The sequence below is a fragment of the Myotis daubentonii genome, chromosome 5, assembly GCF_963259705.1.
Source record: "Myotis daubentonii chromosome 5, mMyoDau2.1, whole genome shotgun sequence".
NCBI lineage: Eukaryota > Metazoa > Chordata > Mammalia > Chiroptera > Vespertilionidae > Myotis > Myotis daubentonii.
In genome coordinates this window covers 6,120,037-6,143,523 of record NC_081844.1, presented here as the reverse complement: position 1 = coordinate 6,143,523, position 23,487 = coordinate 6,120,037, and the positions used below count along the sequence as shown (strand labels likewise).

Sequence of the window (23,487 nt, the reverse complement as noted above, 5' to 3'; positions counted from 1 at the left end):
TAATTGGCTGGTGGGCATGGCTTGGGGCATGGCGAAGGTACAATTTGCATGCTTCTCTTACTCTCTACCAGATGTTACAACACACTGGCAGCCCTTTGCGCTGTTTGTGGCTGCTGGTTTGTATTTTTTTTCTGTCTTGAAGGTATAAAAGCATTTTTAAAATGTTTTTAGGCAATTAGCAGGTTTTACATAAAAATTCAGGACCCCAGTTTCTGAAACCTCTACTGACAGCATTCTTCCAGCAAGAGTGTCTGAAGCTCAGCCCCTCTCTGCCGTGCTCATTTAGGTCAAGGCCCGCCCCTCTGAAAGGGTCAAGGTTGAAATCCCTGATCAGACCACTTATTTGGCAATCCCATAAGTGTAGAATTTTGTGACATTCTGTATGTTGTGTTGAATTATTAATAATGAATCTTAGAGATGTGAAAAGCATGGCCAAGGTCACAAACCTAGTAAAATTGAGAGATAGACCAGGTTGAAGATCCTCCCGCTTGAATTTTCTATAATTCTAAGTCGAGCATGAATGGGAATAGGTGACTCACCAACCAGGGGTGGGTGAGTTGGCTGCAGTGCACGGCCCCATTCCCAGCAGCAGTGATGGGAGCCGCTGCCACCCCCAGCTCTGACCACCTAAAACACTAGTCTCCACATTTTTGGCTCACATGACCTCCTAAAGAAGTGGTTCTCAACCTTCTGGCCCTTTAAATACAGTTCCTCATGTTGTGACCCAACCATAAAATTATTTTCGTTGCTACTTCATAACTGTAATGTTGCTACTGTTATGAATCGTAATGTAAATATCTGATATGCAGGATGGTCTTAGGCGGCCCCTGTGAAAGGGTCGTTTGACCGCCAAAGGGGTCGCGACCCACAGGTTGAGAACCGCTGCCCTAAAGAAACTTCAACTTTTTAAAAATTACTTTAGAGAGAGAGAAAGGGGGGGGGGGGGAGGAAAAATCGATTTGTTGTTCCACTTATTTATTTATTGGTTGTTTCTTGTACATGCCCTGACCCAGGATTGAACCCACAACTTTGGTGTATCAGGATGATGCTGTAACCAACTGAGCTACCCAGTCAGGGCAAGAAACTCCAACTTTTAAAGTTGACATATAAAGTTCTTCATCATAATTTTAAAGTTTAGAATATATTTTCTGGCTCATTATAAATATTGACTTTTTGAAATAAAACTGTTACATCACTTTTAAGTGTGTCGAGTGATGTCGTTAATGATTTGATAAGCACTAGCATTCATCTTAAAAATAAACATGTTTTTTAATATTTAAAATTTTTACATTTTTCCCTTTTACCCCTTGAACTTGAATTCCCATTCCACTTCCATATGTTTTATAATTTTTTATTGGTCATCATATCATATATCTCAGCCAAAAATATATAAATAAAAATTTAATAAACTTTTCTTGTGACTAAAGCTCTCTAAGTGTATAAAAAAAAAACCCTTTCTTTTGGAATGTACCATTAAAAGTATTCGTGATGAATAAGTCGATAAAAGGAATTTAAATATAATTTTATAAGTAATCATACATATATTTTTCATGGAATTGCCTCTCATTTAAAAAACATACATTTTTATTGATTTCAGAGAGGAAGGGAGAGATAGAAACATCAATGATAAGAGAGAATCATTGATTGGCTGCCTCCTGCACACCCCCTACTGGGAACGGAGCCCACAACCCAAACAAGTGCCCAGACTGGGAATTGAACCATGACCTCTTGGTTCATAGGTGAATGCTTAACAGCTGAGCCACACCAGGTAGGCAGGCGCAGTTGCCTCTGTTAAAATGAGCTAAATGATATTGATTTTTTTCATGAGCATGTATCTGTAGATGAATATATATGATTTACTGATAAAATGTGATAGGACTCAGCATCAATTTTATTCCAAATTTTTTGTTTTTATGGATGTAATCCCCGAGAAACTTGGTTCATATAAATAAGAATTATAGACAGTTTTGTTAGAGCAGTGTTGCTCAAGTCTTTGAACTTCTAAGTTATATGCTCCAAATCACATTGATCTACTGTCAATAATTTTTTTCAAAGCAAATGAAAATCATCTGACTTGCAAGAGAGGATACAACTTGTAAGTGTTCCCCCCACCCCCTAGACCGGGTTTCCTTAACTAAGTGCGATAAAGCAGAGAGGTTTTATAATTTTTATTTCCTTTGCCCATTATCCATTTCATTAAAGTTTCAAATGTATAAATATAACACATAGGATTCTCTCAAAATTTAAAAATAATTAAAGAAATATCTCAACCTCTGGGAAGTTTTCCAGCAAAGGCTTTACCAAGACTTATCCAATGATAATTATGCTTGTAATGCTTTTATGTACTTAGTTATCTTGTTTAACCCAGAACACTCAAAATGGTTGGGGCCATCTAAATATTATTTCATTACACCTTTGCCAATACAATATTTTTTGACCAAAAGACTTATTTTACGTGTACTTCAAAGCCATTTTCATCAAAAACTTGGAGCTACCGTTTGGCTCATTTAATTTATGAAACATGTCCATTGAGTTAATGGCACATCTAGAGTATTGAGGTTAGCAGAAAATAATTACATATAATTGGGGGGGGGGTAGTTTTCTAAATTCAGGACACCCAGCAGAGGGCTAGAAGTGTCCCCCTCTCCCCCTAGACAGGTTTCGTTAACTAAGTGCAATAAAGCAGTGAGGGATTGAAAGCTCGTCCTGCTGTTGGTGACCTGATCATCACAGGCGGCTCCACCACCAGGTGGCGGGTGGGGCTGTGTGGGGCTGTCTGCACCCAGGCCAGTGCGTGGAGAGGCCGGGGAGTGAACCGACACTCTTCTGGGGGATGGGAGAAGAAAAAGTGCCTGTGAAGCAGGTCTGTTCATGGGCCTCCTTATTTTTAAACCTCAAAACAAAGCGGCAAGGTTAATGGCATTGAAGTGGAAAGACAGCTGAGTTCCAGGGTTTTGTTAACAAAACTCATAACGGTCCACTCATTGTGGACGAAAGGTGGGCAACACTTTGAATGTGAGTCTAGAGCCGAGTGGCAGGCGCTTCCCAGGAGCAACTCGGATGGCCCCTCACACCGAGGAGCAGGCTCCAGCCCCCTCCGGGCCAAGGGGGCTCCCGCGCCCGACCGGGCGCCCGGGCGGCCTGTGGGCGTGGCCTCGCGGCTTCGCCCAATAGGCACGTCCGCGGGCGGAGCACGTTCCCAGCTTGGGGCGGGGCTTCCTGCGGTTTGCGCCTGTCGGGGGCGCCGAAAATAGGGCGCTGCGTGCGGGGAGGCCAAACTCCAACCACCCGGAGAGGCCGCGCCTCTGCAGGCTGACCCCGGGCCAGGCGGTCCCGGTGCGGCTGTGACCTCCGGGGTCAGGTGACCGCGCACCGGTTATCCGCGCGTTTGCACCCCGCGCTGACCGCCTGCCGCCCACCCGGCTGGCCTGGCCATTGTTGCCCCGCAGCACACGCAGTCCACGGACAGAGCTGTCCCTGCTTCTGCCCCCAGCTTCCAAGGGCCAGATGATGGAGGAGCGCGCCAACCTGATGCACATGATGAAGCTCAGCATCAAGGTCTTGCTGCAGTCCGCTCTGAGCCTGGGCCGCAGCCTGGATGCAGACCACGCCCCCTTGCAGCAGTTTTTCGTGGTGATGGAGCACTGCCTCAAACACGGGCTGAAAGGTGAGCCTGGGCGCCCGGGTCACAGCATGTGCTCACCAGTGCGGAACGCTGTTCTGGCGCCGGGATGACAGCAGTGTACAAGCACACCGCGTCCTGCCTGCAAGATGCGACTTCCCTGAGCAGTGCTGTCCGATAAAAAGTCATGCAAGCCAGATGGGCAATTTTTAAAATATATATTTTTTTATTGATTTCAGAGAGGAAGGGAGAGGGAGAGAGAGATAGAAACGTCAATGATGAAAGGGAATCATTGATCGGCTGCTTCCTGCACGCCCCCCACTGGGGATGGGGCCTGTAACCCAGGCATATGCCTTTGACTGGAATTGAACCCCAAGACCCTTCAGTCTGCAGGCCGAACCAGCCAAACTGAGCCAAACCAGCTAGGGCCAATTTTTAATGTTCTAGTACACATTTTTTAAAATTAAAAGAAACAAGTAAAATTAGTTTTAATGATATATTTTATTGAAATGAATATATCCAAAATATCATTGTGATACATAATCAGTATTTAAAAGCCTTATTAGTGAGATATTTTGCCTTCTTTTTTATACTTAGGCTTAAAAATCCGCTGTTTTACATTTATAGCATGCCTCAATTGCACTAGCATTTGAACAAGTGTTCAGTAGCACATGTGACTAGTGATAACCTTGGGCAGCACAGTTCCAGACCAGGCGGTGGATGATAAACGCAGCAACAAACCAACATAATTATAAAATGCTACAAATTCAAGGAAGCAAAATGCGTTAAATGATAGAGAATCAAAGAGAAAACCTTTCAGCTGGGGTAAAAGGGGACAGTTTTTCTGGGGAGGTGAAATGTCAACTGAGACATACAGGACAGAGCAGTCAATCATGTAAAGATTAGGGGAAAGCAAAAATCAGAAACAAAAAACAGGTTAAGGGTCCTGCGTGGGACCACCCTTGGCTGGAGGAAGCAGTCAGGTAGCTATGGGTGCTGAGAGGAAAGGAGGACGGCTGGAACATGTAGGCCTTTACGGGTGAAGACCGGGGTTTGTTCTAAGAGGACGTGGAAGATTGTAAGCCCGGGGAAAACGACCTGACTTCCACTCATAAAAGACCCCAGCAATGTGGAGTGCGGATTGAAGGGTGACAGTATTAGGAGCAGGGAGGCTCATTAGGAGGTTTTCGCAGCAGTTCAGGTGAGGCGGGTGGTGATATCCATTCAAAATTAAGTATTGATTTTGGCATCAGGTAGGAAGGAGAAAGGGGAAGGATTTCACAAGGGATCACGTTTTATCTCATGGGCAGTAAACAACTTGGAGGAAGAGCATAGTAGGTGCATCAGGGAATCCCTGTTTCCAGAGAAGGGAGAGCTCATTTGCTACTTGGCCTCGCCCAGTCCCCAAGGCTAAATCTGAAGAATTAAGCAGGATTAAATCTGAAGCATTTATTTGGCTGTTGGAAGAGAGACCACAGACCCCTGAAGACATTTTGCCACCTATTCTTATGACTAACACTTTTGTTTTCCCTTTTAGTTAAGAAGAGTTTTATTGGCCAAAATAAATCTTTCTTTGGTCCTTTGGAGCTGGTGGAGAAACTTTGTCCAGAGGCATCAGATATAGCCACTAGTGTCAGAAATCTGCCAGAATTAAAGTGAGTAAGAAGTCATTACACTGATTTGATATTTAGAAAAACTTCCCATTTCTCAATTCCTTGATGATAAAACATTTTCTAATTTAAAACAAAGTGCATGAGCCACATTCAGGGACAGTGTCTGGCTGGCATGGCTCAGTGGTTGAGTGTTGACCCATAAACCAGGAGGTCATGGTTGGATTTCCAATCAGGGCACACACCCAGATTGCAGGCTCGATGCCCGGGGGGCGGGGGGGGGGGGGGCGTGCAGGAGGCAGCCAATCAATCGATGATTCTCATTCATCATTGATGTTTCTCTCTCTCCCTCTTCCTTCCTCTCTCTGAAATCAATTTTAAAAAAACAAAAGGAAGAAAAATTTAAGTATTAAACTGTACATACTGTTCTGTAGGCTTTTTTCCATTTCATATTAGATTGTAGACCTCTTTCCACGTCAGATCCTCATCCACATCACTTTTGAAATGGGCATAGCTTTATGTTCTCTAGCTCATATGCTTAACGCCCCTTTGGGCTTCGTAGCTGTCTTCCAGTGCTCATTCTCCAAATAGTGCAGTGGTGACCCTCCCCAAACATCCCCTTGTACATTCTAGTCACTTCCTGAGGCTGTGTTCCTAGATGTAGGATTTGGGTAGCCAGCCATCACCAAGCTGCCTGCTGGAAGCATTGTGACAGTTACACCCCCACTGAGCAGCCTGTGTTAGTGTCCATTTTCCCAACATTAAATCCCAACATTAAATACCTCTCCCCCCACATTATTTTCTTTCCTTTGTACTCTGGTTCTTTTTTCCCCTCATCATTTACTTGTGGGGTGGTGGTGGTGGAGTTACGGGGGTGTTCAGAGCCTCTTGTATTGATGAAGGTAGATGAGCCCTGCGATCCCTGGGGTGCACAGCCAGGCTGTGGCCCTAAGAGCGCCCTTGGGTGCAAACACTGATGACAGCAGTGCCTCTGTACTCCTGAGTCTGTCACAGATGCACTTACTCTGCTTAAAGAGAATCTTGTTTTCCTTAAACAGTGTGAGGTCTATAGCAGGGAGGCTTTTTTCCCTCCTTTAATGTTTAAAACAGGCCTTTCCAAGTTTGCACCTTTGAGATTGGTTGCACAACAATGTGAATGCACTTAGCATTACCAACCAATACACTTAAAAAGATATATTTTATTTTATATGTTTTCTACCACAATTATTTTTTAAAATATATTTTTATTGATTTCAGAGAGGAAGGGAGAGGGAGAGAGAGATAGAAACATCAATGATGAGAGAGAATCATCAATTGGCTGCCTCACCCTAGCTAGTTTGAGACAACCAGCCTAGCCTAGGGGTCCCCTACGCCCCTAGCCTAGGCAGTCACCCCTTGTGACCCCTAGCCTAGCCTGAGGACTGAAGGGTTTGGGTTCGATTCAAGAGCACATGCCCGGGTTGTGGGCTTGATCCCCAATGGGGAGCATATAGGAGGCAGCTGGTCAATGATTCTCTCTCATCATTATTGTTTCTATCTCTCTCTCCCTCTCCCTTCCTCTCTGAAATCAATAAAAATATATTTTTTTAAAAATTGGCTGCCTCCTGCATGCCCCACATGGCGATTGAGCCTACAGCCCAGGCATGTGCACTGACCAGGAATCGAACTGTGACCTCCTAGCTCATAGGTCAACACTCAACCATTGAGCCATGCTGGCCAGGCCAGAAATTATTTTTTAATTGCATCTTTAAGCTAATGCCTCAGAAACCTTGTGAGACTTCAGCACTTTAACAAGCACTGATGATCTTGTGTATTAATCTTTGAAAGAATATTTATCCATTCTACAAAGCTAACCTAATATTTCCTGGTTCCTGTGAAATTTTATCAATATACACAAAGTTTTATCTGATTATATTTGTTCCAGGAATCAAATTTTGTGGCTTAAGATTTTTTTCCTCTTTTATCAAAATAAAGAAACACACACGCCCATGATACAAAATTCAAACAGCACCCAGAGGTATATATTGCCTTCCCTGACACTGTGCTCCCTCGGCCCCCAAAGCAGCTATTCTTACAGAGTTTTCTGTATTCACAAGCAGGAATGTGTGTATCTCTTGAGCTAACTTGTCTTTTTGTTTTGTTTTATTGTTATTATCCTATATAATAAAAGGCTAATATGCAAATCAACCAAACGGCAGAACAACCGGTTGCTATGATGTGCGCTGACCACAAGGGGGCAGACGCTGAACACAGGAGCTGCCCCTGGTGGTCAGTGTGCCCCCACAGGGGGAGCACTGCTCAACCAGAAGCCGGGTTCACAGCTGGTGGTGGCAGTAGCCTCTCCCGCCTCCATGGCAGCACGAGGAGCTGGCCTAAGCCGTCAGTTGGACATCCCCCAAGGGCTCCCGGGCTGCGAGAGGGCACAGGCCGGGATGAGGGTCCCATTACCCCCGCCTTCCTACCCCCCCACTACCACAAGTGCACGAATTTTGTGCACCGGGCCTCTAGTTATGCCATAACAGTTTGATTCTCTGTTTGAATTCTAGGACAGCTGTGGGAAGAGGCAGAGCTTGGCTTTATCTTGCACTCATGCAAAAGAAACTGGCAGATTATCTGAAAGTGCTGATCGACAACAAACATCTCTTAAGGTAGTTCATCACCTATCTTTGCTTGTGTTGCTTAAATTAAAATAAGAATCTATAATGTATAGAGCTTTTATTCAAATTATTATTAATCATAAATATTCTCTGACTTAGTTTTAAAATAGTTCTGTTTTATTTTTTTGAGCACTGATATCTGAAAGTTGATATGAATGACTGAAGATTTATATTACTTTTCATTTTTAAAAGTCATTTTAAAGATAATTCTTCAAAAATACCTAAGATTAGGTAGTTGACAGTATATTCCATTAAATTTCAGCAAAATTGTATTTATTAGATTGGATAATAACAGGGGAAAATTACTTTAGAACTAAATGCTTTTTGTAATATCTTACCTATTTTAGGATTCCATATCCAATTTATAAAATTTTATCTCTTAGCATCAGTAAAGACTGACTGGCTATCTCTGAAATTTGACTGTTTCATATATTTTTATATATTTTTTATTGATTTCAGAGAGGAAGGGAGAGGGAGAGAGAGATAGAAACATCAATGATGAGTCAGAATCATTGATTGACTGCCTTCTACCCACTCCCTACTGGGGATCGAGCCTGCAACCCGGATATGTGCCCTTGACTGGAATCGAACCTGGGACCCTTCAGTCTGCAGGCCGATGCTCTATCCACTGAGCCAAACCAAGTAGGGCTGACTGTTTCATATTTGATATTTATAACTATAAGCAAAAATAATCATGAAAAGAATTTTCTCTAGAATATGAGAATTCATAAGGGAAGAATCTCTCTAGAGTTAATTCTCTTATCTAATTGAGATAAAAATTATTTTACAGTATGGCCTGCTACTCCAAATTTTTCATTGTTTTCAAGTCATGGTTTATTGTTGAATATTCTTTACATGATAAATACTGATTTCAAGTATGTCATGTCCTTTGTACTCTGAGCACAGTTACGCTGAGTAACTTTGAGTTACAGATTTTGTCTAAAAAAACTGATTCTTAAGATAGTAAGTTCTCGTGTGCGCGCACACACACACACACACACACAATGGTAAATTAGCAGATCAATGATGACCAGAAGCAGTCAGAGACAGGGGCTGAAGTCCCACTGCAAACAGCCGCAGTGGCTGCTGTCAGGAAGTAGGAGCAGCCAGTGTTGCTCCATGGGACATGTGGGAGAGGGAAGCCTTTTATTCTTGGGTGCGGGAGTTGTTCTCAGCAATATGGAAAGGAGCCTGTAGGGACAGAGGGAGCAGAGTGATGGGCAGGAATGTAGGAGCCGAGAGGAGATGAGAAGGGCTGGGCTCCAGGGTCCAAGTGGCAGAGTTCACCATAGACCAGAGGCAGGAGGAGCCCTCTCTCAGCCATAAGGGAAGAGAGGCCAGAGGAGAAGCAGCGACTGGCAGCAAGAGAGGGAATGAAAGGCGGAAGGAACTTGACACAAGGGAGCTGCTGGCAGTCAGGCCATGAGCTGAGCGGTGGAAAGGCAGGTTGGGGTGGGGAGAAGGGGTGGTGAGGACGTTCCTGAATGGCTCCCCTGGCCACCAATCTCTTGCAGTGAGTTTTATGAGCCAGAGGCATTAATGATGGAGGAAGAGGGGATGGTGATCGTCGGTCTGCTGGTGGGACTCAATGTTCTTGATGCCAATCTCTGCTTAAAAGGAGAAGACTTGGATTCTCAGGTAAAGCGGGGATTGGATCCTGACGGAATAACTTCTCTAGGCCAGGGATTGTATGTAGGATCTGCAGACAGTGCTGACCCTCAGACAGGCACAGGGGTGTCTGACCGAAGGCTGTGCTGGGGTAGGCAGGGAAGCGCTGGGGAAGGTGAAGAGCGCTGGGCTGGGGCTCACAGAAAGCACCCATGCTTGTGAGCAGGACGAGCTCTCCAAGGCTGGAGCCCAGATGCCCACAGGGAGGTGAAGGTGAAGGCTGGGTCCAGATGCTGGCCACCAGTGCCAGGCTAAAGGCTTTCACATGGTCCTTGGAGCTTTGAGAAGCTCTTGGGGGTTTTTAGCCGGTGAAACGATCAGGTCAGAGCTTGAGAACAACCAGTCTCACATCCAGGCCATGAGTTAGAAGTGGCCAAGAAGAGACACAGCGGAACATTGAGCGGACAAGCCTGCAAGTCCCAGAAGGTTGGATGAGGAGTGGGGAGATAGAGTCAGGAGAGGTTTGGGAAGTCAGGTTAAGAAAATGGGGCACAGCCGAAACCGGTTTGGCTCAGTGGATAGAGCGTCGGCCTGCGGACTGAAAGGTCCCAGGTTCAATTCCGGTCAAGGGCATGTACCTGGGTTGCAGGCATATCCCCAGTAGGAGATGTGCAGGAGGCGGCTGATCGATGTTTCTCTCTCATCGATGTTTCTAACTCTCTATCTCTCTCCCTTCCTCTCTGTAAAAAATCAATAAAGTATATTTAAAAAAAGAAAAAAGAAAAAAAAAAGAAAATGGGGCACAATTGAAAGTAGTAAGGTACAGAGAGGTGGGGCAGCCGCTTAGGATGGGGGCAGGTGACCAGGGCTGAGGACTAGACTCCTGGTGTCTGAGCGGGACAGGCACCCTGGCCCGTCCCTCCCTTGACCCTCTTCAGGGCAAGAAGGGCCTTTGCCCACCACATGTTTGGACCTGAAGGCTTTACAGCTTCCCTAATCCCTCCACGCCCAGGTCACCTTTTTTTTTTTCTCCATAGTTTTGTTGTTTTTGCATATTGAACAAATTTTTTTAAATGCAGAGGTATATTTTTCCCCTAGCTGGTTTGGCTCAGTAGATAGAGCATTGGCACACGGGCTGAAGGCTCCCGGGTTCGATTCCAGTGAAGATCCTGGCCGTGGTCGGGTGGGTGCGGGAGACAACCTATCAGTGTGTATCTCTGACATCAGTGTTTCTCTCTCTGGGTCTCTCCCCCTCCCTTCCACTCCTCTAAAAATTAATGGAAAAATACCCTCAGGTGAGGATTAACAAAAAAATACAATAAATAAATAAATACAGAGGTATATTTTTTAAAAGAAACTAAATATCACACATAATCCCATTACTCAGAGATACCTAATTCAGTGTTACATTTTGGTATATATTCTTCCAGTCCCCGAATAAGCAGGATGTGTGTATGTATGTGTGTGTGTATTTTATCAAAATACTAGGGGCCCGGTGCACGAAATTCGTGCACTGGGTGGTGGGGGGGAGTGTCCCTCAGCCCAGCCTGCCCCCTCTCACATACTGGGAGCCCTCAGGCGTTGACCCCCATCACCCTCCAATCGCAGGATCGGCCCCTTGCCCAGGCCTGACGCCTCTGGCCTAGGCGTCCAGCCCGGGCAGCGGGGACCCGCAGCTGCAGCGGCCCCACGATCGTGGGCTTCGCTTTAGGCCCAGGCAAGGGGCCCCTAGCTCCCGGGACTGCCAGCTTCGACCGTGCCCAGCTCCCATCGCTGGCTCCACCCCTACTTCCTGCTATCACTGGCCAGGTCGGCAAAGGCACCTGATTCTCCGATCATGGCTGGGGGGCAGGGCAAAGGCGCCCCGGGGCCCCCAGCTCTTAGCTCCCCCCTGGGTTTCTTTTTTTTTTTTTTTTAATATACTTTATTGATTTTTACAGAGAGGAAGGGAGAGAGATAGAGAGTTAGAAACATCGATGAGAGAGAAACATCGATCAGCTGCCTCCTGCACATCTCCCAGTGGGGATATGCCCGCAACCCAGGTACATGCCCTTGACCGGAATCGAACCTGGGACCTTTCAGTCCGCAGGCCAACGCTCTATCCACTGAGCCAAACCGGTTTCGGCCCCCCTGGGTTTCCGATCACTGTCAGTGGCAGGGGGCTTCTTCCTGCTTTCCCTTTCGCCTCCCTGCATTGTGCCTACATATGCAAATTAACCGCCATCTTGTTGGCAGTTAACTGCCAATCTTAGTTGGCAGTTAATTTGCATATAGCCCTGATTAGCCAATGAAAAGGGTAGCTCGTACGCTAATTACCATTTTTCTCTTTTATTAGTGTTGATGGTTATTTAAAGCACACTACGGTAATTTTTTTAAAGAACATATCCCACATAGCCCCCAGCATCACTGATGATGTAAGGCATTTTAAGTGGCTGCATAGTATTCCATTTTATGATGTACCATATTTATGTAAGCAATGCTTATTAACTTAGGTTGGTTCCATTTTTTAACAACAGTATTACAAACAGCCTCATACCTCTTTGTACTCTTGTCCAATTATTTCCCTAGGATAAATTTGGGGATTGTTTGTCAAAGTATGCACATTTTGGTGTCACGATGAACACCAGCAAAACATTTTTTTAATAAGATTTTCATGTTTCTGGAAGAATTGAATCATGGGCATATATTGAACCAGTGCTACACATTTGGGAATCTATCCATCTATTTTCTTTTTCTTTTTTAAAATATATTTTTATTGATTTTTGAGAGGAAGGAGAGGGAGAAGGATGAGAGTGAATCATGTATCAGCTGGCTCCTGCATGCCCCCTACTGGGGATGGGGCCCAAAACCCAAGCATGTGCCCTTGACCGGAATTGAACCCAGCCCGAGTCTGCAGGCCGATGCTCTGTGCACTGATCCAAACCAGCTTGGTCTTTTTCAATCTGATAGACAAAGCAACTATTCTCAAGTTTACAGTTTTGAGAACTAGGGAGGTCAAGTATTTTTTCTTTTTATTTTTTTATTGATTGATTTGAGGAGAGAGAAAGAGAGAGAGAGAGATTTGTTGTTCCACTTATTTATGCGTTCATTGGTGGGTTCTTGTGTGCGCCCTGACTGGGCTTCGAATCCACGACCTCGGCATCTTGGGGACGACGCTCTCACAACAGTTACCAGCAGGTCAGGTATTTTTTTCATGTTTTATTTGCCACTGATGGTTCGGCTTTTGACTACCTGTTTATTTTCTTTTCCCATTTCTCGGAGTTTTTCATCCTTTTTTTCCCCCTGATTTCTCAGAGCGGATTTTTTCTGTAGAAATTTTTGGGGGCAATCAATTTTAATGGACTTTTCCTTTATACTTTTTAAGGTATTGTGCTTAGAAAGTCCTTCCCCACCTAAAAATTATTTTTTAAATCAACTGTGTATTTTTTACATTTAAATAATCTCCCTGTCGTTTGTTTTAACATAGTGTGCAGTATGAGTCTAGATTTCTTTACTAGTGGTAAACCAATTTTCTGAATATCATGTATGATATATTATTTTTCTACTAATTTGAAATTCCATGAGGACCAGGATTCTTCACACTTTCAGGGTTTCTTTTTTCCTACAAATTTTGAACCAAAGTTTTCTATTTTTCGTCTGCCTCTTACGCTGGGACAGCAGCCCTCGAGTCTCCGCTGTCTCCTTTACCTTGTGCAGTCCTGCATTCACGGTGCTAGGGGCTTCCCTCTGCATAGGCCAGACCTCATGCTGGCTGGCCCCGCCCTCTTCTCTGTGCCTGGAACCCTGAGCTTCCATGTCTGGGTGGAGACAAGAGTATAAACATTTATTTTATTTTATTTATTTTTTTAGGGTACAAATATTTATAATTTTTTAAATTTCTTTATTGATTAAGTTTTTATATATATGTCCTTATCCCCACATTACCCTCAATTCCCCCCACTTATGCCCTCACCCCCCTGTTGTCTGTGTTAGGCCTATATGCATGCATATAAGTTTATACATTTTTATACGTTACAAGACATGAGGGGCAGCAAATGTAGTTTTTTATGGTGACGTGGATGTATATTTTGATACCAGCTTTTACAGGCTCAGTATTGTTAATGTGGAGGGAAGGTGGCACATTCCACTGCCCGCCTGATGACTTGTAATGTGGAAAGAACTGAATTCCAGTGATTTTATAACAACTTTGCCTTTTCCCCAGGCTTTCTGTTCATGTTGTTGAAGGCAGTTTGGCCAGTCTGTCCTGGATTTTGAATAAACTCTGTATCCTGAAAAAAATAAAGAAAATCTATCTTTATCATGTGTGAAATATCTAATACACTGAAGTTTATTTCTGGACTCTGTTAGTCTCTGGATCTCTTCATTCCTACGCCAGGAGCACAGTCTTTTAACTTCTAGAGCCATATGTGTTGTTGTTGTTGTTTTGCTTTTGGTTTTTATTTTAATCGTCACCTGAGGACGTTTTTCCCGTGATTTTCGGAGAGAGTAGAAGGAAGGGATGGAGGAGGGGAGAGAAACATCAACGTGAGAGAGATACACTGACTGGTTGCCTCCTGCTCGTGCCCCAATCTGGGGCGGGGAGTGAACCCGCATCCGGGTTCATGCCCTTGACTGGGAATTGAACCCGCAACCCTCCAGTGCACAGGCCAATGCTCTAACCATTGAGCACACCAGCCAGGGCCTACACGGTTTGTTTTATACTCTGGTAGATCACCTCTTGCCCACTTTTTTATACTTTTTTCAACATAGTTCAGGCTGTCCATTCTGCCAGCTCAACTTGAACATCATTTTGTCAAATTCCAAAATAAAGCTTGGGAATTGTATTAAATAATAGATGTGATTGAGCCCCTGCTCTGTTCTTTAACACAGTGCCTCTCATCTGTCACCAGAAAGTGTGAGTGTTTGCTGTTGATGTCTGAGGAGTCCTCCATCTCATGTTTAGAAAGTATTGTTTTATTCTAATTTACTTTGTGTTTTTATGAAAAGTGAACATTAAATGCTAATCAAATACTGTTTTTGGCATCCATTAAAATGTCATATTTGCTTTTAATTCATAAATATAATTGAATTAATTCATTGGTTTCCTGTGTGATATTATGCCTGCTTTCCTAAAATAAGTCTCCATGCATTATTCTCTGAGTGTGTTTCTGGATTTCATATGCCTCTGGTTTATTTGGAATTTTTGTGTTTCCAGGTATTAGTGACACTGGTCTGAATTTCCCTTCCTATACTGTCTTTGTCACTGTCCAGTGTAAGGATTGTATTAACCTCATAAAATAAGCTGGCAGTCTCCTTTTTGTTGTTTTCTACAGCAGTTTATCAGAGCAGGAATTATTTTTCTCTGAAGACGTGCTGGTATGACCACTCCTAATACCTTTGTTGGTCCCAGTTCTTTTATCACATTAAGTTTTTTCTTGGCCTTTGGTTAATGTATCGGTTTCTTAAGTCTTAGAACTATTCTTTTAGTCCTTTACATTTTTCCGTAAGTCATTTGTTTCATTCAGATCAGTTATCATATGAGCACATTCTCTTACAGCATCATAACCTCTCACCTTCCTCACATGTACGATCGTGCACTTGCCAAATACTGATCATACTTGGTAGAGGTTAGTCTACTTTGTTGAACTCGAAGAAGCAGCCATTGTTTGTATTAATTCTGCTTTGGGAGGAGGATTTTATTTGCTTTCTTATCCATTCATTTCTACTTTGGATATTCTCTCTCATTCTTTCTGTTGGTTTTTTTCATTTGAATATATATTTTTCAGTTATTTTTTTATTTCAAAAGTACATGCTTCTTGAAAAAAAACCACATTAATTAATACAAAAGCATGAAACGTGAAATTCAAACTGTTCTTCTCCCCTCCCCTCTCCTACTCTCATCCCACAGTTAACGGTAAAAGTTGGCCGGGGAGGGAGGGGTGTCTTTCTTGAACTTTCTACTTCTTTAATGCACTTCTGTATACATAGGTTTTGGTTCAAATTCAGTCTCTTCTGGTTTTCTCTTTCTGTGTAACAAGTCAACAGGCACATGAGCAATAACACCGCTGTATCTCACAGCTGGGGTTTGGGCTCAGGAAGGCCCTTCCTCCTTGGGTGCTGGGCAGGCAGCACGAAGGCTCGCTCCCGCTGGCTGGGAGGGGCCGAGGAGGCGCCACGCCCTGCCTGGGACAGCAGGGCTTCTTGGCCTCTCTGTCCCCAGGTGGTCTTCCCGTTTGGTGTGCAGCATGATGGCTTCAGCTTGGCCAGACTTTCATGGCAGCCCAGAATTCAAAGGTCTGTGCCCCAAGAAAGTGCTGGGAAGAAGCTGGTATTGCCCTCGGTAACCTGCTGCAGAAGTCGGAGCCATCGTTTCTGCTGCTTGCTCAAGCACATCATTTTCTTTCTTTTTTTTAAAATATATTTTATTGATTTTTTACAGAGAGGAAGGGAGAGAGATAGAGAGTCAGAAACATCGATGAGAGAGAAACATCAATCAGCTGCCTCCTGCACATCTCCTACTGGGGATGTGCCCGCAACCCCGGTACATGCCCTTGACCGGAATCGAACCCGGGACCCTTCAGTCCGCAGGCCGACGCTCTATCCACTGAGCCAAACCGGTTTCGGCACATCGTTTTCTTTTTAACCCATGTTCCTCTTCTGCCGTGTGTACGTGCCCTGACCAGGGGTCGAACCTGCAATCTGGGTATGTGCCCTGACCGGCAATCGAACCTGCTGCATTTTGGTCTACAGGACAGTGCTCTAACCAACAGCCACCTGGCCAGGGCCTATTTCTGCTGTTTTCTAACTCATCAAGACCGGCACGAAGGCTGCCCAGGATCAAGGGTCAGGAATATGGATTAGTGGGAGGTGCTACACAGAAGTTGCAAAAACCATCCTGCATAGCTTTGGCTTTAACACAAGTGGAATTATGAGAAGGAGTTTAATGCTGTACATGTTATTTTTTGACTTAAAATTTTATCCTGGAACTTCCTTTGTGTAAATACATTTCCATCGGCTTCATTCTTTGGTATGGTTGCCTAGGGTTCTGTGATATGGCTATAAAATGACTTGAAGCATTTCTCTATCAGTGGACCCAATATTCTTATATTTCAAATAGGAATAGTTTCACATATACTGCAGTGGACGATGGCAGACAAGGACCCTCACTCACTCTCTCTCAGGTGCTTTATTTCTGGACAAAACCCTTGACCTTGAGACGTGTGAGCGGCCTTCATCCTCTCTAGGTGCCCGCAGCGGCAGATAATTTTCCTGGAATACCGATGGGCCATTTCCCCACAGTCCCAAAGCAAGGGATCAGAGTCTTAGTGAAGGTCACCGTTTTTGTCTAAAGCCTAGGTCTCTCCCTTTTTTATTACCTGGTACCCAAAGAACTTGGTTGATCTTTTGTCAAAACTTGATTATTGAACAAATCCATAAAACTAATCTTAACTGGGTGGTAAAATTTCAGAATATTTCTTTAAATTCTGATTTTTAGTAAGTTTTTCTTCTACAAGGGTGTGGTGGGGTAATTTTTTTGACTTGTTTGTTTGATTGATTGCTATTTTATAGAGCTGCTTAACCTAAGGATTTGTAGGAAAGAGACAGGGAAGTAAATACCAGAATTCTAAAGAGTGCAAGGTTTGTGTGGAAAGTGAGAAGGTGATTTTTTACTTAAATGTGTGTGTTTCATTTTGAACAGGTTGGAGTGATCGATTTTTCCCTCTACCTTAAGGATATGCAGGATCTTGATGGTGGCAAAGAGTAAGTGCTGGATTGTATGCTGTTGTTCACATTATTGATGAAATCCCAGCAAGAATGCTACACTTGTTTTAGCTTTGTTTGGAATTCTAGTTCTTCTTTGTCTGTTTTGAATTACAGAGGTGATACATTAATTTTCCCTTTGTTTGAGGAATTGTGCACTACAGAATGCAGAGTACCAGTGGAATTTCTCCGCTCCTGCTGCCCCTGTCTCCCTGCCCTGCCCCTCCCGCTCCCCCTCAGAGGAGTCTGCTCATGTCTCCTGTCCAGCCTTCTATTACTGCCCCACACATACAGCTTTGTTAGTCATGATTTTTTTTTTAATACTCACCGAGGAGTATTAAAAATCAATTTCCATTGATTTTTAGAGAGAGTGGAAGGGAGGGGAGAAGGGAAGAAAGAGAAACATGGATGTGAGAGAGACACATTGATTGGTTGCCTCACACTGTGTCCCAGCTGGGGCCGGCAGTTGAACCTATAACCAAGGTATGTGCCATTGACCAGGATTCGAACCTGAAGACTGAACCCGACACTCTATCCACTGAGCAAAACCATCCAGGGCTGCGTTTATAAAGATTTTTTATTGGTTTTTAGAGAGAGAGGGAAGGAGAGGGAGAGAGAGAGAAAGCAAGCATCAATTGGCTGTCTCCTACACACTCTCTACCAGGGATTGAGCCCGCAACCTGGGCATGTGCCTTGACTGGGACTCGAACCAGCAACCTTTCAGTGCTGGGATGAGGCCCACTGAACCACACTGGCTGATGCTTTGTTTTGTTTTGTTTTTTAATTGATTTGAGCGAGAGGAAGGGGGATAGAGAGAAACATGGATTTGTTGTTCCGTTTATTTATGCTTTCATTGGATGATTCTTGTATGTGCCCTGATCAGGGCTTGAACCCGCAACCTTGATGTATCAGGATATCACTTTAACCAACTGAGATACCTGGCCAGGGCCATTGGTCATGTATTTTGCTATGCAGTTTGTTTGAAGGTAAATGGGATGGTACTATTATATATGGAAGTTGCCCATGGAACTGTTCTTTGATCCTAATGTTATCTTTGATGTCTTTCATGCCATGTGGAACTCTCCCTCATCCTTGTTAACAAAAGCATTCTTCTAAAGAAAGTTATCCTGGCCCAGCTGGTGTGGCTCAGTGGTTGAGCGTTGACCCATGGACCAAGAGGTCACTGGTTTGATTTCTGGTCAGAGCAGACGCCTGGGTTTTCTGGCTTGAACCCCAGTAAGTTTTGTGCAGGAAGCAGCCGATTGATGATATTTTTCTCTCATTGATGTTTCTCTCTATATATCCCTCTTCCTTCCTCTTTCTTTCTCTCTCTAAAAATCAATAAAAATACTTTAAAAATTTATTTTAAAAAGTTATCCTGGACACTCAGCTGGTTTGGCTCAGTGTTTGAACGTTGACCTATGAACCAAGAAGTCAGGGTTCAATTCCAGTCAGGGCACATGCCTGGGTTTCGGGCTCCATCTCCAGTGGGGGCCATGCAGGAGGCAGCCAATCAGTAAGTCTCTCTCATCATTGATGTTTCTATCTCTCTCTCCCTCTCCCTTCCTGTCTGGAATCGATAAAAACATCTGTATATGTAAAAGCCTAAGCGACCATTACGACGGTTGACCGAACGAGTGGTTGACTGGTCGCTATGATGACGCACTGACCACCAGGGGGCGGACGCTCAATGCAGGAGCTGCCCCCGGTGGTCAGTGGGCACCCACAGCCAACCCCCTGCAGCTGGCCAACCTCCTGCGGTTTCTCTTCCGGGCCAGCCAACCTCCCGATCGCTGGCCAGGCCGAGGGACCCCACCCGTGCACGAATTTGTGCACCGGGACTCTAATATATTTTTTTTTAAAAGAAGAAGAAAACAAACAACCTGTAAAACCTGATACCATTTATGTTATGATAAAAAAGAAAACACTATATATGTTGCACCTCCGTACCCATGGACTGTTCCAGAGTGGCACGTAGACTTGGTAGCCATGCTGCTGGAGGGAAGAGGACAGAGGGAGATACACTGTAAGCCCTTGGGTCGTGTTTGACTGTTTTACTATGTGCGTCTGTTACCTGTCATTCAATCTTCTTTCCAACAAAGACACCTTCGTCCCCCTAGTCTCAGCACCTTGGCCGCACACCTTATCAAGAAAGGGGCCAGAGGGAACCCCATTAATGCTTAATGTACCCTAAATGTAAGGATTCACCTACTTTACACTTAAAATATATTCTTTATATTTTAAAAAACTGGAAATAAACAGGTTATCCATCAGTAAGGGAATAATTGAATGAATGAATTATAGAACATCCATAATATTCCATGAAGACCTAAAAAAATGGGCTACTAGTATAGTTGACTTAGATTGCAGTGGTTCTCAACCTTCCGAATGCCAAGACCCTTTAATACAGTTCCTCATGTTGTGGTGACCCCCAAATTCATTGTTACAAATTGAAGATAATTAAAGTATAGTGATTAATCACAAAACAATATGTAATTATAGCAGCACAATTCACCATAAGTACCCATCAGTAAATGAATGGATTAGAAAACTGTGGTACATCTACACGATGGAATACTATGCTGCTGTAAAAAAGAAGGAACTCTTACCATTTGCGACGGCATGGATGGAACTGGAGAGCATTATGCTAAGTGAAATAAGCCAGTCAATGAAGGAAAAATACCACATGATCACACTCATTCATGGATAATAGAGACCATTATAAAATTTTGAACAATAATAGATACAGAGGCAGAGCTGCCTCAAACAGATTGTCAAACTGCAGCGGGAAGGCCGGGGAGGGTTGGGGGGCAGGTGGGAGGGGGGTAAGAGATCAGCCGAAGGACTTGTATGCATGCATATAAGCATAACCAATGGACATAAGACACTGGGGGGTAGGGGAGGCCAGGGGATTGTCAAGGGCGGGGGGAAAAAAAAGGACACATATGTAATACCCTTTGTAATACTTTTAGCAATAAAAAAAATACAAAAAAACCCAACAATATGTAATTACATATGTGTTTTCCGATGGTCTTAGGCGACCCCTGTGAAAGGGTCGCTTGACCCCCAAAGGTCGCGACCCACAGGTTGAGAACCGCTGACTTAGAGGGATTTCCACAAGGCATTATTAAGTGAGAAAAGTATGATACTGAGAAGTATATGAATACCATTTTTTAAAATCCCTAGTCCATATTTTATATTTTAATTGCACAGTATACACACGCGCGCGTGCACACACACGATCGATAGATGATTATGTGCACATAGTATATATCCCACAGGGTTAGGGTTACCTGGGAGAGTTATGTAAAGTGAAGAACGGGTAAAGGGGAAAAGTGACAGCATTGGAAAACAAACCCAGTCCAGTGGAGTGAGCCTGTGTGGAAGGATCCTACTTATGTGCATGTGTGTGTAAGAATGTAAAGGAATGTGAGGGGCTAACTTTAAAATACTGAAGTCTTCTTTAAAATATACCTTTATTGATTTCAGAGAGGCAGGGAGAGGGAGAGGGAGATAGGAATATCAATGATGAGAGAGAATCATTGATCGGCTGCCTCCTGCACGCCCTCTACTGGGGACAGTTACACAGGCATGTGCCCTTGACCAGGAATCGAACTGTGACCTCCTGGTTCATGGGTCAGTGCTCAACCTGAGCCATGCCGGCCAGGGAAAGTCTTTTTTTTTTAATGCAGACCCATCAGCTTTGTGTTTCGAAGTCGCGTGGTCTCTTTTCTAAGCCAGCCTCCTTCCTTCAGTATAGCAAGGTGTCTTCATCTGCCACCGTGGGAGCCATTTGCATGTGGCTATTGGTGTTTCCACCTTGCACGCTCATGGCTTTCATCCTCCCAAATACCCAGCCAGTTGCAGGGGCGGGGGGGAGAGTTGGGGGGGTCTGCAGGAGCCTGCTCTCCAGGCGTGTTTCCATGTCTTCCAAGGCCCCAGCTGCTGTCTCCCCCATGGCCTTGCTCTCTGATCCCTCAGGGCCATGTAGGCAGTACTAAGCTCTCTCTCTTGGTTTCCTGGTAACATTGTTACCCCTACCAGGTGATTCGAAGGTTGAGGGACAGTTACACAGTGTCAATCCTTAGTAAAAAGAATTTCTTCTTGTGCTCTTTTAAAAGGCATGAAAGAATTACTGATGTCCTTGATCAGAAAAATTATGTGGAAGAACTGAACCGGCACTTAAGGTAAGGCTCACCCCTTCTCCGGGTTACAGTCCGTTCTCAGTGCCCGATAATTGTTTCGTGGAACGTGTTTGAGTTGCCGTGTATTTCTAACTCACTTTCTTTCCACCCCAGGAAGAAAGGTTATCGTGCCATGCTCACAGGTACAGGCTGGAGCAGTATGATGTCTTGATAAATAGCTTTTGGGACTTCTTCAGTTCTTCGTTTTGTGCAGTTACACAGTTCAGAGCCAATAAGTAAAACCTTGAGTCTCCACCCCTCCCCACAGCCACTTAGTTGAAAATGCTGCCCTGGGGAGCGTCGTTGCTGCTGGGAGTCAGCACACCTCCCTCAGGTTCGGGAGCAGGAGGAAAGGGATTGCAAACCACTGGGCGAGATCTTCGAGAGCATTCAGTAGCCACTGCCAGCGTCTTTATCTTGATTTTTCATTTTAATTGGAAAGCCGCTGCTGCCGTATCTCATGAAACAGCAGTCGCTGGAGGTATTGATGGGAGTGGAGAGGGGGAGCTTCCCCGTGGCCTGTGCTGGGAGAGGCACTCGCTCTCTGAACCCCCTTCAGAGCGTGCGCAGTCGCACTTCGCAGGGGCGGCCTCCGGCCCAGGGGCAGGTGAGGCAGGCGAAGGAGCTGCCGCATCCCTCAGGATGGACCTGGGGAAGTGCTGCTCTAAGCTCACCTGATGCTGGCTGTTACTTTGAAAGAAATTCTTGATCATTTCCTAGTTTATTGAGAGTTTTTTTTTATAAGGAATGGGTGTTGAGTTTTTAGCATCCAATAAGATAATTGTGACTTTTCTCCCTTAACCTGTTGATGTGATCTATTTGATTCATAGATTTCTTCATCCTGAGCTATTCCTGGATCATAGAAATAAACTCTTCTTGATCCTAGCTTTAAAATTTAATTGTCCTCTTACCAGGGAACTTGACCTAACTGTCCTGCAGTTCTCGCCCTCTAGCGCAGCGGTCGCCTACCGGTGGTCCGCAGACCGCTGGCGGTCCCTGAGTCCGAAAGGTGGCGACCGCTGCTCTAGCGAGTGAGTGAGGTTGTGCAGCTTCACGAAGCAAACCGGGAAGTCTGCGTTGGCTCTGCGCCTGGGAACTGGACGCCTCCTAGTCCATGAGCATTGGTTGCTCTCAGATGCTGGAAGCTCAGAGCCTGGACGCAGACAGCACCGTGCCACTGTATCAATTTCCCTTAGTTGGTAGTTCATCTAGGTTTTCTTCTCTGGAGGATCTGTCTGTTTGGGTAATTTATATTTCCTAAGAAAAATGTAAATGTTATTAATATTTTCTAAGCTATATAATCGGTATAGAATTGACAGTTGTCGACTCTTAAACTTTTAGTTCCCTTTATATCATTTGCTTTGTTCCCTTTTCATTTTATGTCCTTGTATTTTTACTTTTCTTCCACCCAGTTCTTTTTGGGGTGGGGATGAATCAACCCTTTTATTGGGGGATTTCAGGGGGGGCGGGTCAAAGGGCCAGAAGGACAGTCAGGTCCGCCATCCTCAGCCTGGCGGGATCTCCCCTGCTTCCCTGTTGCTGAAAAGCTCCCTCCCAGTTCTTGAGCCCTGGTTCTCTAGCCTTGTTGGGAGTGTGGCTCGTCCCCCCACAGGCACAAGCAGCAGGTTGGAGTAGGGCCCATTGTCTACAGGTGCACACTCTGAGGCCAGACGGCCTGACTTCAGGCGCGGCACCCCTTCATAGGGGCATGAACTTGAGTAAGTCTTTATAAAGTTATGGTTTTCTTGTCTGTAAAATAGGTTAATAGAATTTACCTCACACAATTGTGGGAGTGCCGGGGTCCTGCCCCAGCAGGTCCAGGGGTCCCCAAAGGTGTGGACGGAGTCGGCGAAGAAGGAAGGACACGGAGACAGTGTTCAGTTGAACAGCAGCCTAGCCAGGATCTCCAGCCAAGTTCTGGTCTGGATCTCCAGAGAGGTTCTGCTTAGGATCTCCAGCCAGGTTCTGTCCAGGTTCTCCAGTCAGGTTCAGTGTCCAGGTTCCAGTCAGGTTCTCCTGCCAATCTCTGTAGTCAGGTTCAGTCCAGGGTCTATTGCCATGTTCTC

The 23,487-nt window shown here is 44.7% G+C and overlaps 1 protein-coding gene across 3 annotated transcripts in view; it reads left to right on the top strand.

The window, feature by feature from the left end:
* Positions 1-23,487, top strand: part of RUFY1 (RUN and FYVE domain containing 1) — a 57,365-nt gene that overhangs the window by 5,373 nt on the left and 28,505 nt on the right. For all 3 annotated transcript variants that reach the window (XM_059695691.1, XM_059695692.1, XM_059695690.1), the window contains exons 2-7: positions 3,494-3,667; positions 5,160-5,277; positions 7,779-7,880; positions 9,404-9,527; positions 17,176-17,237; positions 21,359-21,424. In XM_059695691.1, the coding sequence (XP_059551674.1) occupies positions 3,494-3,667; positions 5,160-5,277; positions 7,779-7,880; positions 9,404-9,527; positions 17,176-17,237; positions 21,359-21,424 (646 nt within the window). The remainder of the gene's footprint in view (positions 1-3,493; positions 3,668-5,159; positions 5,278-7,778; positions 7,881-9,403; positions 9,528-17,175; positions 17,238-21,358; positions 21,425-23,487) is intronic.